At 38.5% G+C, this 17,768-nt stretch overlaps 1 protein-coding gene across 2 annotated transcripts in view; it reads left to right on the top strand.

The window, feature by feature from the left end:
• Positions 1-294: 294 nt before the first annotated feature.
• The window catches only part of LOC102780679 (E3 ubiquitin-protein ligase SMURF2-like), a 64,685-nt gene continuing 47,211 nt past the window's right edge, over positions 295-17,768 (top strand). For both annotated transcript variants that reach the window (XM_006787511.3, XM_006787510.3), the window contains exon 1: positions 295-739. In XM_006787511.3, coding sequence (XP_006787574.1) covers positions 688-739 — 52 coding nt within the window. In that variant the 5' untranslated portion in view covers positions 295-687. The remainder of the gene's footprint in view (positions 740-17,768) is intronic.

Raw genomic sequence — 17,768 nt, 5'->3', positions numbered from 1 at the left:
TTCTTTAAAACTCTTTCTATCTTCAGAAGCTTGGTGTCATCGGTGAATAAGGTGAACAATTAAGAAACACGACAGCTGAGTTTATAACCAACATGACCAGGTCAGGGCCCAGCAGTGAAGTGATCCTGTTGGATTCGATTTTTTTCTTTTTTTTAAATAGCAAAATCTGATCTATAATATTTATAATAAGAAAGTAGTTGGTACTGGAAAACTATAAAGCATTGTTTCGATTGTGAGTTTATTTTGAACGCTCGCACCGGATGTCCTCTCGTGTTTTCCTCCCCTGTCCCTGCCTGCCTGCAGTAGAACTGTCTTCACCATCATCACGAACAACTTGAGTCCAGGCAGCCCAGGCAGAGCAGACGCCTGTCCGGATGGAGGACGAGCCTCTCTGCTGACTTGTATCAGTACTCGTGGCACACGGCATGATCTGCATTTGGAAATGTAGTTATTTGCAATTGTTTTGCGGAAAAGGAGTTCGCGCGGAGAGTGTTATTCCAGGGATGTGATTATGTTACCTGTTTGTTGCGTGCACAGTCAGCGTGATTTGCTATGGTGATACTACAAGCTAACCCCAAGCTAGCAGAGGGATTTGTTTGGGAGATGCCTTTTTGAAAAAGAAGAAGGAAAAAAAACCTACACGGTGACACTTTTGTGAATATTCGTCAAGCTGGAACACGAAGGGGAATGTCTAACCAAGGAGTTAGGAGAAATGGCCCAGTAAAGCTGCGGTTGACTGGTAAGAAAATTTAAACCCCCTCCTGCGCCGCTCGGAAACGTTAGCGAGCTAGCCTCCTAGCCCAGCATGCTAACTAGCGTCTCCTGATTGTACAGCATAACTCTGTCCTGTGTTGTAATCTATAAAAGCGCTAAACCATATCTTACCTTATTATTATTATTATTATTATTATTATTATTATTATTATTATTGTTATTGTTCTGACTTGACTGAATTCCTTAATTTTTATTTGAAATCCGGGGTAGCATACTGAGGAATATTGGAAGCTAGTGAATGAGCTTTTATCGTTAGCACACATTAGCGTTGGCAACAGTGTTTATTGGGTGGTTATTATTCCCCCCCCCCGAAGGTTAGCTATGTTTAAATACTTAAGCTTGATATCGACACGTTTCCCCAAAGCCCTTCAGCATTGTGATAAGTGGTTATTTTAAATACTTTTATTGGCAGTAAAAGCCTTACATTACAGCCTCACCCTTTTTAAAATCATATATTATCTTAATTTTCCAAAGATAGCTGCTGTGTTTCTTCACGGCAAGTGCAAAATAAACCAACAGTATATTACAAATTAACGTCCCTAATGGCAATGATGAATTTCGAGGAAAAGCGTGAGGCAGCAGAAGAGGTGAAGGTGGTGTAATACACCGCTTTATTTTTAGTTTACACAGGTATTTATTTTTGTTTACCCTGAAGAGCGAGTGGTTTAACAGGGAGATGACCTCTGTAGGATATATTTCGTCATGGGTATATACAGGAACTCTACTTTGTCTTTCATCGCAGTTATCTGGTGAAAGCTATGTCAGTTCGTTCAGTTTGCTTAGCTTGGCAGAAAAAAAGATAAAGTAGTTTCTCCCTTGGAGTTTATTTCACAGTGGGCTGTAGTGCTCTATGCCATTTCTGATGAATTTATAATGAAAGGTGAACATAATTAAGTTACTTGATACATTTGAAGAAATGAAGAAATGTGGTTGACATATTTTTTTTGTTGTTAAAGCCAAAGTTATCAACAAAAGTATATTCTTGAGTCTTGTGTTACTGCAAACGGGCAGAATTAAAGCAAGCTGTATGAATTAATTAGAAGAAGATGAGAATGAGTTACATTTTCCTTTGTTCTGCTCTTCTAATGATGTAAGAATATCTCTATTTATTGAAAAATCTTAAAAATCACCAGGTGTTTTGATGTGCTGATGATGACTGAGTGAAACACTTGTTCAATAATTTCGGTGTTTATAAGTTAGCTGCCATTGTATCCAAAGCTTGGAAAAGCTGTCAGGTAGCATTATTTCTTCAGTATGTCATAGTGCTACTCTGGCTCTGGTTTCTTATTTACGGTGTATTGTAAATCTCTGAGAGCTGGGGCCTATTACTTTATGCGTGACACAATTCTAAGGTTGATCAACCATTCAAAATCAGTCAAATGATTTGATTTTTATCTGGCATGAAGGTGAAGGCAAGAAGGGAACTTAAACTATTTGACCGTGATGAGATGTTTTTACCTTTATTTAGTGTCACTGTTCAGCACTGTAGCATGTCTATGGCTGTGGAGTCATTGGTTGCACTCATTAAGTGCAGTTTGCTACGGGGGAACAACAAGCTCATTCATACAGAACAGGGTATAGTTGTACTGAAAAGACAAATCGGTACTCAAAAATTTACCCAGCTGTTCTTCCTGCTTGCCTCTTCTCTGTGGTGGTTAGTGAGAGGAACTTTTTTTTTTTCTCCTCAGACTTGCCTCCCAAGGTATTTTGGACTTGGGAGTTTTTGTTGTAACACTTAGAATGTATGAAGCAGAGGGAGTTGCATTATCTCAGTATTGGAGGAAAAAAAAGGATCGTGAGGTGATTGAGGGATAAATAAGGTACATATTTACCTATTGGTGGGGAAGGCTTGAATAAATGTTCACTGGACTTGAGCTTGTTAATTTCAGAATTTACACATGCTCTTAAATTAAAGGGTTGCAAGAGAATATACATTCTAAGTTTAGCCCTTACAAACTTAACACAACAAGTAGGTAATCACATTTTTTTTTTACCATGTTATCCAAATGTCTATCTTTTGAGCCTTCTAAAAAGACTAATAGTTTATGACCAAGATTGAATTTGTCAAGAATTTTCATGCACTAAAACTCAAAGCTTTCTTTTCATGTAAAGATTCTCTCACTCTTCACAATCTGTTTACTCAAGTGATGAAGATAAAATTAATGAGCTGCAGAGGAGTAAGAAGTTAAAATCTAAAAACATATTTCTTCCCCAAGATATTAATGCTTCTCTGCAAACTTTCCGTCATTTAGTTAAAGAGGAGGTGCAAGTGCTATCCTAATTTATTCCACAGGCTCTAAAAAAATCTTGCAAATGATGAAACAGTAGTTATACAGTATGCTAGTGAAGGTGGTGCGGTAGGCAGAACAAAGAATCATACTGCAGTTCAAGTAATGAATCAGTTGCGTAATACAGACTTCTACAGTTCTTAAAGTTATGATCCTACATTGAAAGTTTAGAAGTAAATAAAGAACACTCTAGCACTTTAATATCACAAGGTCAATTTGGATATTTGTTAGAAGAACATCCTAGATTTCCCATTCTCTTATACATTGCCCAAGATTGATATACAGTGGGGCAAAAAAGTATTTAGTCAGCCACCGATTGTGCAAGTTCCCCCACTTAAAATGATGACAGAGGTCAGTAATTTGCACCAGAGGTACACTTCAACTGTGAGAGACAGAATGTGAAAAAAAAATCCATGAATTCACATGGTAGGATTTGTAAAGAATTTATTCGTAAATCAGGGTGGAAAATAAGTATTTGGTCACCTCAAACAAGGAAAATCCCTGGCTCTCACAGACCTGTAACGTCTTCTGTAAGAAGCTTTTCTGTCCCCCACTTGTTACCTGTATGAATGGCACCTGTTTGACCTCATCATCTGTATAAAAGACACCTGTCCACAGCCTCAACCAGTCAGACTCCAAACTCCGCCATGGCCAAGACCAAAGAGCTTTCGAAGGACACCAGGAAAAGAATTGTAGACCTGCACCAGACTGGGAAGAGTGAATCTACAATAGGCAAGCAGCTTGGTGTGAAAAAATCAACTGTGGGAGCAATCATCAGAAAATGGAAGACATACAAGACCACTGATAATCTCCCTCGATCTGGGGCTCCACGCAAGATCTCATCCCGTGGGGTCAAAATGATCATGAGAACGGTGAGCAAAGATCCCAGAACCACACGGGGGGACCTGGTGAATGACCTGCAGAGAGCTGGGACCAAAGTAACAAAGGTCACCATCAGTAACACACTACAACGGCAGGGAATCAAATCCCGCAGTGCCAGACGTGTTCCGCTGCTGAAGCCAGTGCATGTCCAGGCCCGTCTGAAGTTTGCCAGAGAGCACATGGATGATACAGCAGAGGATTGGGAGAATGTCATGTGGTCAGATGAAACCAAAGTAGAACTTTTTGGTATAAACTCAACTCGTCGTGTTTGGAGGAAGAAGAATACTGAGTTGCATCCCAAGAACACCATACCTACTGTGAAGCATGGGGGTGGAAACATCATGCTATGGGGCTGTTTTTCTGCCAAGGGGACAGGACGACTGATCCGTGTTAAGGACAGAATGAATGGGGCCAAGTATCGTGAGATTTTGAGCCAAAACCTCCTTCCATCAGTGAGAACTTTGAAGATGAAACGAGGCTGGGTCTTCCAACATGACAATGATCCAAAACACACCGCCCGGGCAACAAAGGAGTGGCTCCGTAAGAAGCATTTGAAAGTCCTGGAGTGGCCTAGCCAGTCTCCAGACCTCAACCCCATAGAAAATCTGTGGCGGGAGTTGAAAGTCCGTGTTGCTCGGCGACAGCCCCAAAACATCACTGCTCTTGAGAAGATCTGCATGGAGGAATGGGCCAAAATACCAGCTACTGTGTGTGCAAACCTGGTAAAGACCTATAGTAAACGTTTGACCTCTGTTATTGCCAACAAAGGTTATGTTACAAAGTATTGAGTTGTATTTTTGTTATTGACCAAATACTTATTTTCCACCCTGATTTACGAATAAATTCTTTACAAATCCTACCGTGTGAATTCATGGATTTTTTTTTCACATTCTGTCTCTCACAGTTGACGTGTACCTCTGGTGCAAATTACTGACCTCTGTCATCATTTTAAGTGGGGGAACTTGCACAATCGGTGGCTGACTAAATACTTTTTTGCCCCACTGTAAGTTGTGTGGGGGCCTGTTTCAGGATCTCCTGTTGTGTCAGTAGGCTCTCCTTTTTTTGTGTAAATTAATATCTGTGAGTGAGATCAAAGATACTAATCTTATGTCCAATGGAAGTCATGAGTTTATATGCGAATGCTCCCCATAAACAGGAGTTGGAAGGCCCTACATTATAATTTGAATGCAAGGAAAGAGGGAACTTTAGCAACAAAATTGCTGATAAAATTAGTAGAAATAGTTCACACTAAGAATCTTTTCAGATTTGAGTTTTTGTTTTTTTCCCCTATAGAAGCAAAGGGTCTCAGTGGGTAGCCCTGTCAGTCCTAGTTATGTGAATTTATTTATGGGGAAACTTAAACTTAATCATGTTGATCATGATCATATCTCTCCTTTATTAACTTTTGGTTTAGATATATTTATGACTTATATTTATATTTATTGGCACTGTTGAGGATCTAAATAGATTTAACTAAAGGTTACCTAGTTTTACATTTATAACAGAGGCCAATTGTGAGGTTTCATTTTAAATGTGAGAATGAATAAATCAGAACTAATACAAACTATTATTTATTAAAAGTGGGCTGATAGGATTTTTTTTTTTTCATTATTCAAGATATCATCCATTCTCTTTGAAGAAGAGATTACCGTATAGTCAGCTGTTGTGGATAGAAAAGATGTGCAGTTTTGAGGAGGAGTTTGAGAAACAAGCTAATGCTTTGTATTCTCTTTTCTGGGAAAGAAAAAAAACCTCTTCAAAATTTTTTAATTGTTTCCCTCTCTAGGGTTAGAAAAATAGATAACTTTTACTTTTTCACTCTTACAAATGTGGGGAGAAAATATTGGCATATTTTGTATGAGCACCCTGCTGGTTGGAAAGTGTTAATCATCTACCCACAAAGTGTTCTACTAAATTGAGAGATAATCTTGTAACGACAGATTTATCTGTTGAACCTACACATTTTTTTAAAAAATTCTCTTCCCTCTGGAAATTTTCCTTGTTGAACTGTAATGCCATTATTGAAGGGGATGATTTGTCACACTGACATATAGGTAAAAAAAAAAATTCAAGTGAGTGGTAGAATCGCTTGTAGGACCAAACCTGTTGTAAAAGTATGGATTTTGTTATGTGGGGAAGATGAAGAGCGAATTTACAGTTACAATTTCTGAGCACAAGATTAATATCAGAAATAATGATTGAGTAGTCAAAACATTTTCAATAAGCTGGACACAGCATCGGTGGTGCATGGGTATTGAAGCAGTTGTGCCATTGAATAGTGGTAATAGATAATGGAAGCTGCTCGGATATTTCATCTGCAAACAGTGGTCTGGGCAGTGCTTTGGTGAATGAGCTTCCTGCTTGTTGTCCTGGAGAGACTTTGTCCTGATAACAAACACATTCTGTGATCATTACAAGGAAGTATGTGTTTGGGGGGGAATTGAGGTTTACATATAGAATGACCAGAATTTCTATTCTTACAGTGATGACCAGTGACGTAAAAGGCTTGAGCATGCATCGCTCACCGTACACAAGTGTTTAATTGAGACCACCTTTGGTTTAAGTGATCGAGACTGCAGGAATTTAGGAATTAACGTTGCAAACTAGTCCACCATTATTCTGTCTGTTCTATAGTCTTTGTAGTTTTTCAATGTTTTTTTGTTGTTATTAGGTTATTAAGTTGTTATTAATTTTTTTTTTTTTACAACAGACAAGGAATAACATAACTTAAACATAAAGCTACCAGGTCAGTGCTAACCAAACCAAAATAATAGTATAAAAATTTCAAAGATGAAATTCTTTTACATACATCCTCAGGGGGAACAAAAAAAGAGTGAAAAAAACAGCCACAACAAATAAGGGAAAGGAAGTCGGTCACCAGTGTTTCTCGGAATAGCAGTTCATGGCATCTACAGTCCCAGGATTTCTTGAAGTTTTCTGTATTGTTATTTAGCTTGGCCAGCATGTTTTCAAATGACACTGTTTCCAGCATGAATTCCAACCAGTTTTTAATATCCAGAGCAGAAGTGGTTTTCTATAATCTGAGGATTACTCTGACAGCCTTGACCAATCCCACCTGCGTCACTGTACTTTGGTGCTTTGAAATATTAGGTATTATTGTCTGATCCTGCAATAGTCATGGTGACATGGGTATCACCGTGCCCAGCCACTTTCCTATGTGCTGTAATACTATTTTCCAAAATGGGAAAATGTGTTAACAGTCCCAGTTCATATGTATAAAGGTTCCTGGTTCTGCTTGATATTTCCAACATAAATTATTGGAAAGTAGACCCATTCCATGAAGCCTAGACTCTTTAATGTGTTTGCCATTATTTAACACAATTTCAACCATCCATCATCATTAATACTACAGCCAAGGTCCTTCTGTCAGATAATCCTTACACCTTTACAGACATCCCTTTGTATGCCAATAAGTAATTTGTAAAATGTGGGTGCTTTGTGTTCTATACTTTTACAAACATAAAAACCAACAACGTAAAACTATAGGGATGCAACAGGGAACATGTTGCCGCTTTATAGTCCTTTATTAACTACTACTTATCTATTATTTAAAGTTGGTCCGTGAGGCTCATTGAAAATCGTGCTTAGGCAAAACAACCACCTGAGTCCAAAAGCATAGAACCAGCATGAATTTTACCTTGTGTTTGAGGAATATACACTTCCTATGATAATACATCTTCTCTAATTGGCTTCTTCCAGAAAAGTTTCAGCCTCTGCGCTATCTCAGATTGTATTTCTATTTCCTTTCCAAGTGAAGACGAGTGTTGCCGGGAACACCAGAAGGTGTTTCTTTACAATGTTGAAAGCTCTCCGCTTTTCCACAAGCTCCTTCATCAGATCCTCAAAGAAGGATAGTTTGCAGCCTTCCCATTCTAACTCCCGTTTCTCTTTGGCCATCTGTAGTACCTTATCAAGCCGATGAGCACAGAAACTGCATCGGGATGGTTTGGGGTGGTTTGTTCATATCTAGTTTAGGTGCCACCAGGCGATCCTCTCCACATACTGAGCCATGTTCACCCTTTCTTATTTGCCTTCTTTCAGCCCCACCATTCTCACATTATTCCCCCAGCTCCCTTTCTCCAAATCCTCCATATGTGCCCAGAGTGTCACCAATTTCTTCTCACACATCTTTGCCCAGTCCTTTTTAAATATTTTTCGCTGAGTCTTTAAGCTCTTTGCAATGTCGCACTACTCTTTCGTATTTCTTCCATAAAGTCAGAATTGTTTTTTTTCCCCCATCAGTACAGCTTGAGTCCTCCAGAGGGCTCGGAGTCGCTGAAATATTTTCAAGCGTCGGGCTGGTCCTCGTTCTTAGCACGCGTCTCATTCTCGCATCTTTGAAAAAGTTAGCCTTACTGTTACTCAACATTTCTCTGGGAGACTGCAAATATCTGGCCACTTATGAAGGTCTTACGTTTTAACGCATCAAAAGTACTTATACCTCTCAACCTGTCAGGGTATATATTTCCAGTTTATGTGAAAAAAGGGTTGGTACTTCTGGGAGCTCTTCTAGTGTGCTGCCATCTTCCTTGGCTCCCTAGTTTTTCACAGTTTTAGCAAAAATGGGAAATTGGCTGAGCAAGGTTGTATCTAAAGAAGTTAAGTAAATAATTATAAATTTATTTAATTTATTGGTTTCATCCTCAGTTTCCACATCTATTTATGAGCTAGTGCCCAGTGATTTGCAGCATTAAAATTTGAATTAAAAAAATTAAACCTACCTTTGGCACAGCTGGGCTTTTTAAAAATTGCATAGTTGTGGATTTTCACAAAAATCTTTATTATGGCTTCTTAATACCTTTATTAAATGCTGTAAATGGTAATGCTTCAAAGCTTTTTTTGTTCTCTTAATGTGGTTTGCTGTGCCAGGACTAATCATTTTGGTAACTTGCTAAATAATAATGACAGGGAACAGCCAGAGGCTCACAGGTCTTTTATTTGTAACTCTATACAGTTTAAAAAAAAAGAAAAAAGATTGTAGGTGATGATATTGCTGCAAAGCTCAACTGCAGCCATGTCTTATTCTGTCCGTGTTTCTCACAGTAATGTAAAGTTGAACTGATTTTGTTTTCTCCTCCACCAAAGTAAGTGTTTTTCTGGTCATGAGTCACAGAGACGGCTGAATTTGAAGTGTGCTCTGATCGTTATCCACACTCATTAGGATCCCCTCTTGCAGCAGCACTGATTTAGAAATTACAAAGGGTGAACTCCCGCACGCTGCAGGATTTTGAATTGTGACAGGATTCATCCCCAGTTATGTCATCCCACACTGCATTTAAATGGCACCATGAAATTTCTCACATTTTCAGAGCTGCTTCTTACATTTATCTGTGACAGTTACTCTTTGATGCTTCAGTTAATTAGAAAATCAGCCTACTTTTAGTTTACTGGTAGGCAGTATGTTGTAGTGTTCCCACAGAGCATGGAAAAGAAAGTAATCTTGGATTTTGAGTACTGGTATTCCAAACACTGCAGAGTTGCAGGCACTTGTGCTGATCTTCACTTACCCTGGTCTCCTGCGAAGAATGAGTTGGTGGGTGATTTGAACTTAATAAGAACAGAACTTGGTTTTCCTTTATCCAGTGGAACATGGAGTTCCTCATAGGTGACTGACACGAGATGTACAAGGGGATGAATCCATCTCTCAAATATGGCCTCTTGGCTGCATTAAACTGGGAGGAAGGGAGTCTGTCTATGTGATCCATTTCCTCCATCAGCCTCCAACTGGCATGCAGCAAGCAGGGAAGGACTGGAAGAATCATCTCAGGATTATTCCCATTCAGTATGAGCGCGTGATACTATACTAGGCTGTATATTTTTCATCTACAGTCATGCCTTGTGTTTGTGTCCCTCTCTTTCTGACATTTTGGGAAAGCAATGCTGATGCTTTCTTGTTTGTTTGTGTGTGTGTGTGCTGAGGTTGGGGAGGTGGGTATCTAGGAAGCTGGTGATTAAGATAAAGATCCAGCCTCAGTTCCAGACTCTGCATTACCACAGGGCAGACTGTATTTCAGGGAAATTATCGGGGACCACTGTCTCAGTATTCATCATCAGCACTCAGGAAACACATTTGTGTGTCAGCTTGTTTGTGTGTTAAACACATTTCTTCTTTTTTTGGTTCTATACTTGCATGCACTTCTGTGCACAGTTGAGCTTCCACAGGATATACTGTCAGCACGCAGTGCTGAACTAAATTAGGTGTGCTGGCTTTCTGAAATTTAGGGAATGAATGTCACAAAGAGAGTGGACGTTAGTGATAGTGGAAAAACTGACCGGCATTGTCAAATTTTAAGTTATATGTTCCTTTTGGATTTGCTCATGTTAGTGTGTTGGACTAAGATTATGATTAAAGGTGTATTAATCTTTTTAATGGCAAATTTTAACTTTAACTACTTTTTTTTAAGTAATGATTTTTTTGTTGGCTTAATCAAAGGGTTTTTCCTGCATAGAAAATGTTTTTGCACTCACAAAAGAAGTTTATTGTTGCTTAAGTATAGTAGACATTTTTATTAAGTATTAGTAATTGGCAGTAAAAGCCGTATATTTCTATCAAACAAAGTAATAGACTGCTTTAATTCAGATCAGTGTCATCTATGTCTATATTCACCCACCAGAGACCCATTTTGAGACAGAATAAATAAAATTGTAATTTTGGCTTTTATCTCTTGTTTTATATTGAATGTAGCTGGTTGTCAAATTTAGTCAAAACATTGCTAGAGCCTAGTACCAGCGGGCTTGGGAGATATATGTACCTGGTGGTGTAATTTATTTTTGGGACTGTAAATTGTGTAATTTTTCAGTGCCTCTTTTTTTTTTCTCCCCTTTAAACAATACAGTTTTGACAGTTGAAATGTGGAATAGAGTAAGTGATTATGATTCATCAGCACACAATCCATGTGAGTCATATAGTGACGTGTTCGGTATGTTGCTTTCTGCTTTATGTAAGCCTGGCACCAGCAGACTGTGCAGTCTGACCCAGATATGAAATAATTAATAGGCACTGCCTAAAATTTCCTGCCTCTAGAATACTGGGCTGTTCTTAAAATTATAACACATGTTTACACAAATTTATGCAATCATCCACTCAACAAGAAGAAATAATAGGCTGAAAATATTTGCTTAACATTTGCGTAATAACCTTTATGATTAAGGCATGTGGTGTGCTATCTACATAGGTTGCTCACATACCTTAACAATCCAGGCATTCAGATAAGTAAGCTTTAGCTGTTATGAATGCAGCACCACATCTCCACCCTACTGCTTTGAAAAAGCAGTTTTATATCTGGAGCTCTGCATGCAACTTGTTTTACCATTCCACTGCCTTTTTGAATGATCAGTGTTTGAGTTTTCTTGGCAAACATTCACAAAAGAATGATGCTCATTTCAATTCTGCACACCCCCGACTTTCCTCTTTCTGGAAATTAGACATTTCCTCTTTTGTTTGGTTCCTTGTCTTTCGTTGTTTTTTTTCTTATCCTTTCTTCTACTGTGATTTCAGAACATGAAGCATAGAATAATAGGTGTCTGCCAGAAAAGTTGTTAGGCTTGGTGGCTGCATTTGAAACAGTTGAATGTTTTGTATTATTGTACCGTCATCCACACGCTGCAGTAATAATCACTAATTTTGTGGTGGCACAGACAGAACAGTAGTGTCCGTGTGTAAACTTGCACAGGGCTTGTGCGTGTTCTTCACGTTCTTGATATTCTTTGGGGTGGCTGTGGTTCAGGAGGTAGAGCAGGTTGCCTACTAATCGGAAGGTTGGTGGTTCAATCCCATACCAAGGGGTTGCCCAAGGGATCCTTGGGCAAGAGACCAAACCCTAGGTTGCTCTCTGTGCTCATCAGATTGTGAATGTGTATGTGAATACTAAATAGAATACATTAGGCATAGAAAAAAGTGCTTGCATGAATGTTGAATGAATGAATGAATGAATGGGTGAATCAAGTGATTTTAGTGCTCAAGCAGAGTAGAAAAGCACTATATAAGAACCGGCCCATTTACCATTTTTTCTGGCTTAAACATTTGCACTCAATCTGTTAAGAAAAGGCACAGGAGTCATTGTCGTTCCTACATCATCTTATGCCACTTCTTTTATCTTCTATAACCTCTCTTGTTCTTTGTCCTCTCCAACAACCTCTTCTCTTGCTAAATACTGTCTGATTTATTTTTTTGTAAATATTTTTTTCCGTTCATCATCAAGCCATGTTTTCTGTGAAGCACTGAGTTTTAATTCCCAGAATTGGGGATATTTCCAAAGATCTGAATCTCAGTAAGGCGTTTCTTAGCATGGTGGTCTTGAATGACTTCCAAAGATTAAAATCCTATGTTAAGAACCACCACTAGAAATATTTAAAGGCTGATATAAGAAAGTTTAGTAATGTGTGTGTGTCCTCACATAAAATGCTGTGTTCAGCGTGTTTGACAATAGTTGTACCCTTACACTAATGAGATAAAGCAGCTGGACAGGATTTTCTAGTCTGTTTTGGTTGTTTGTCTTAACTGGATTGTCAAGGCTAAAGAAACAAATACAAACAACTGCTTAAAAGCTACTTTTCATAACACTGGTGACAGGAAAGGGGAAAAAAGTTTATTCTGTGTAATTCTTATTTTTGCCTTCAGTGATTCATAAATTTGCCTAGAACTTACTGTTGATGCATAGGAAGGGTGCTTTCACAGCACATGTGTTAAAGAATAGCACCTTGATGCAATCAGTAGATGCAGATGTGTTTGATCAAGAACATCAAACAACCACAAAAAGGCAAGCCATGCTTCCGTACAATTTCAGCATAAATTTGAAATTGTATTTCATTTGATGACCATTCTTAATCTCAAATTAAGAAATGGGCACCAATGCACCAATTCTTCAGCAAAATGTTTTGGTGAAGTTTGTAAATCTGTGTATTTGCCCAAAAAATACAAATACATGCCGGGGGGGGGGGGGGGGGGGAAGAATTCAAAAAGGTCTATGGCCACCCACATCTGTGCAGTTCCTCTTTATAAGACAAGAAAAAAATATTGCACAATTAAATGCGTTGTATTTATTTATTTTTTGTTAGAGGAAATTACCCAGACTTTTCAAAGAAGTACAAGTCTTCTTGTCGATGCCAATCTACTGTGCATTTATGCAGCATAGATTCCAAGTGAACTAGAAAGTAGATTAAGAAGACTATGCGTCCATGTTGTATGCAGCTGTCCGTGTGCATGTCCAATATGAAGCAAATGTGTGACTGTGTGTGTCTGCATGTCTGCTTGATCTTGCCTGTAGCGCCTCGGTCACTTTGCTGTGGTTAGATTTTGTAGTGCAGCACCGAGATCCGTACCCAAACTTCCTCCAGCTCTGTTTAGTCTGCATTACTAGTATATACTTCAATTGACCACACACACTACACAGGTTCTATACACTCATTTACCGTTTACATGGCCCTCATCATCATATGGAAATGTTTATATCTACTCCAAGATGCAGCTGCTCCAGCTGTATTTATCATTTCTGTTATCAGAAGACATCATTTTTCAGATCATAATTACTTGTGATAATCCAAACATCAAATATTAATGTAATGTAATGTAAGGGTTTTTTTTTCCACCAGAGATTTACTTTTAAGCTCCAGAAGGTGAGGATAGTAAAATTCCTAAATCCTCATTTAGTCTGCATTTGTGAGATTTTGTTTTGTTTTGAGTTTTTTTTTTTTTTTTCATGGCAAAGAATGGTATCTGCAGTCTGATTTTTTTTTTTTTTCTCCCCGTTTTGTTTTGTTTTTCCTCTCTCTGTTGAATGATATCAGATAAGGCTATCTTGAGCTGAAAGTCTAACATTTTTTTTAGCTCTGCTGTTTTACTACTGAATGTTATATGGCATGTGGAACTCTAGTGACATGGTTTTTATTCAAGTGTACCTGTTATGCTCATAACTCCATATCATTATTCTTTGACTCTTTTTGAGTAGTTTTAAGATTCACAGCATAAAGTAATGCATAATTAGCTTGTACTGGGGATTTTTGGAGCTTTGAAGTTAATCTTCTGTCATTTCAGCTCCTATATCTTTAAGGTCAGGCGTACTGTAAAACTCCTTTCCTCTAATTGTCTTTCCTCGCAAACACCAGGTTGGTGATTCTTAGTTAGGCACTTCATGTATGTCTAGGAGTAGAAAGAGCAGTTGGAAACTGAGCATTTAGAGCAGTCTGATGGCTGAGATTTTGTCTGATAGTTACATTTTTGTTATTAGTGATTGTATAGTCATTATTGACATCATTATTTGAAGCTTTTCTCATATTTCCTATAAGCATCTGCCATTGTAACTGTATATGATAAAGTGGAATAATAATGAGTGGATGAACTTGGACCTATTTTATTTTTCCATTATTTTGCAGACAATGAGCCAGAGTCAGTGCAGTATTAATCTTACCCATGGACTAACTGCCCTCTGGTGCAGCTGTCCTATCACTAAAATGATAACACAGTGTTATCGTCTTGGTTAGTTTTGAATTTCATGATGTAGCGTGGACAGCACTTTGTTAGTAGGCTGGTGGTTGGAGTGTGAGTAGGGCTGTTCGATATAACGATATATATTGGATGACAATATAAAAACATCCATCATTTCATTTTACGCTATCGTTTGTTTCGTGGTGTCGCAAAACAAACTGTTTACAGCAATATTTTTTGTTATCATGCATCGGTTAAAACATTCGACTCCAGGTACACGATGCGCAGCTGGAAACACTTCACGCAAGTCGAGCTGCCCGAGATTCACAGAATTTTCAGAAAATTTAAAATTTTTGTGATCTATATCCTATCGGGACGATAGATGTCTTATATCGGGATATGAGATTTTGGTCATATTGCACAGCCCTATAAGTGAGGATAAATGAAAAGCCGCACTTTTACTTTTTCCTGGTCAGCTTCAAAAAATATAACACTTGGTACTTTCATTATTGGTTGTTTTGAATTTCAGCATTACAGACACTGACTCTTGGGGATGTAATTACATAATGTGAGTGAGAAGGAAACAAGTTGCTTCGCACTGAGGTCATCACAGTTTTTGTTGGTGCTCGGATTTCATGTTTTGGGATAACTAACCCTCAGGTTTCTGCTATGTAAAATTATATCCTCTTTCATTGATAAGGTTGTTTTTAGTTGACTTGTGGATTTTCCTTTTAGATTTAGGAAATAAATCTAATAGGAACACCAAAGAAGACGTAAAGGAGCATTGCTCTGGAGAGATGTCAGCTCTCTTTAACTTAAGATTAATGATACTTGATATCAGATCAGGCTACGGTGATTTGTTTTGAGTCATTACTGTTAAAAATGACAAATTAAACCTGGCTTTAACATTTTCTGGTGGTCTGTTTGTATCTTAACACAGCACTGTGTTTTAGGAAGCATTTGGCATATATAAGGAGTCTAAGTAATGAAATCCCACAGGGCGCTGCCATTCCCATAACTCAGCGTTACTGTTCCCCACTCATGACCTGCATTTTATCACGTATGCTTGTTGACACATTTATTACACTTTATTAGTGACACCTATACTACGTTACACTATAGTCTGTGAATTTGCCTCTCTTAATAGCTTTGTAAAACTTGTTCCGTTGTTTCAGTCAGTCTTTAGTTTAATCTGCTTTTCAAATTACTTTTGAACTTGGTGGCATCAGTATAGAGCGAGCAGGAAAATGGAAAGACTGAACACCTCAGTATTGCATAACAACCTCTGACGGGAGAAGAGGTGGGCTTCAATATGCAGAACACATTAAACTTTCCAAGTGCTTCAAGAGGATTTTCCTGCTGAATGTGGAGGAGAAATATCACCTTTTGCTTTTCATATGGCTGCAAAATAGCATTTCTGACAGCCCTTACTAAATTCTTAGGAAAAAATCCTAAATGCTTAAAGGTATTACTCCATGCATATTTTATTAAAATATGTATAGACTAATACAAAAGTAACCATTCTCCAGTATGATGTACAATGTGTATGACAATGTATATGTGTTTGTGTGTTGGGTGGGACGATTATAGCTTTTCAAAAGTTAAATTTGAGCATGTCTAAAGGCAGGTATTTGGTTTACAAAGGATTTTTCTGCAGCGATTGCATTGCAATTAAAATACTCCTGGTTTTGTCTCCCTGTCACTGCCTAAACTATATAAATCCTCTAGGGTTGCAACTGGCAGACACCTTTTATTGTTTGTTAATTTTTCAATGATTATTTCTTCGGCTCTAACATCAAAAACTTGCAGTTTCCTTTTTCCCTTTCGACCCAACAGTCTAAACCCAAATATTTTCAGTTTACTTTTATGTTAAAGTCAGTTCAAATGGGAATGTAAAACCAAACATACTGCGTTTCTGCTTAAAAGATACAGCTTGCAGCTTTGAACTCCCCATTGAAACACTCATTGCAAGTTTCTATACTGAATTGTTTTTATTTCTTTTTGTCTTATTACTTTTTTCGTTTTTGAACAGGATGTCCCCCATCTCTCTGTCATTTCTCTCTCTTCCTTCCTCTCCTTCACTCACCCCCGGATCTAGTCCAGACAGCTGTCAGACGGCTCTGCCGGTGTGGCTCCAGTTTGGTGTACTTTTTTTTTTTCTTTTTTTTTTCTTTATCTGTTTTATGCATGTGTTGTGCACACATGCACCTACACACAAACGCACGTGTACATGCACACTTCCTGTGCCAGTTCCTCAACACAGCACAGTACTTAATGCTTGTCAAAGTGTGTTTGGGGACTCTGAGGGGGTGTTGGGGGGACTCTGAGGGGATTCCAGGGACCCCTAGAATGTAATGTTCTCTATTTTTAATCCCTTTAACACAGAGAAAGTGAAATTAGATTCAGTTGATGGTGTAAATATAAGGCCAACAGAGAACATTATGTCAAATCAAAATTATATATATTTTTCTTCTCATGAAAGTAAAAACGAGGGCAATGTGCAACATCCACAAATGTTATTATTGTCAGGAAGGAAGGCAAGACTTCAGGGACCGCACTTTCTTCCCCTCCAATGTTCTTCTGCTACTGTTTCAGCTGTCGGACTGCCCATCTCTGTTTGCTTGAGTGTCTGGTAGACCACTCAGCGTATACTGTATAAACACACAAGCACGTCCACTGCCACTCAAGTTACCCCCCCACCACACACACACACACACACACTCACCACACTCACTCCATGCTCTCTGTGTTTTCAGTGTAACTGTGGTTGAGATACAGTTTTGGAGGATGTGAGTTATGCAGTGGTGGAGATTAGGCCCATGTAGCTCAAACTCTGAACATAATTAAAATAACAGTTCCAGGTGCAAAAGTCAAAGAGTAAAGTGCAAATGGTTGTCTGTCTCTGTGGCCATGCCACACTAATACGTTTTCGTTTGAAAACGCATCTTTTTCTCTTTGTTTTGGCCTTCCATCCACACTGAGACGGCGTTTTCGGTCAAGGTGGATACATTTGAAAACGCTGTTTTCGCGTCGCAGTGTGGACAGCGAACCCAGAGCCTTTTTGAAAACGATGGCATCTTTACAGTAATCAGTATGGAAGCTCATTTGCTTCTATGCTGACTTAACCATCTGCGCAGTAGACAGTTTTTTCCAAGCGTCAGGTGTAGCCAGCAGATGTCCAGGCCAACATTTCAAAATGGAACCGGAAAAGTAATGATACCAAGAATTAGTTGGTAAATATCACACACATTAATGTAATGCTTCTATATGAGAAGAGTGACAGGAAATATAACATGCACTGCGACACTTCTGTCACTGCTCTTTCTCGCCTACCTCTGTCTTCACACTAGTTGCCTATCTCTCACCATTTAGTCTCACAC

The sequence above is a fragment of the Neolamprologus brichardi genome, chromosome 6, assembly GCF_056152115.1.
Source record: "Neolamprologus brichardi isolate AB-2024 chromosome 6, ASM5615211v1, whole genome shotgun sequence".
Lineage (NCBI taxonomy): Eukaryota > Metazoa > Chordata > Actinopteri > Cichliformes > Cichlidae > Neolamprologus > Neolamprologus brichardi.
Note: the sequence above shows the minus strand (reverse complement) of the source record. Positions and strands in the feature narration are given on the sequence as shown.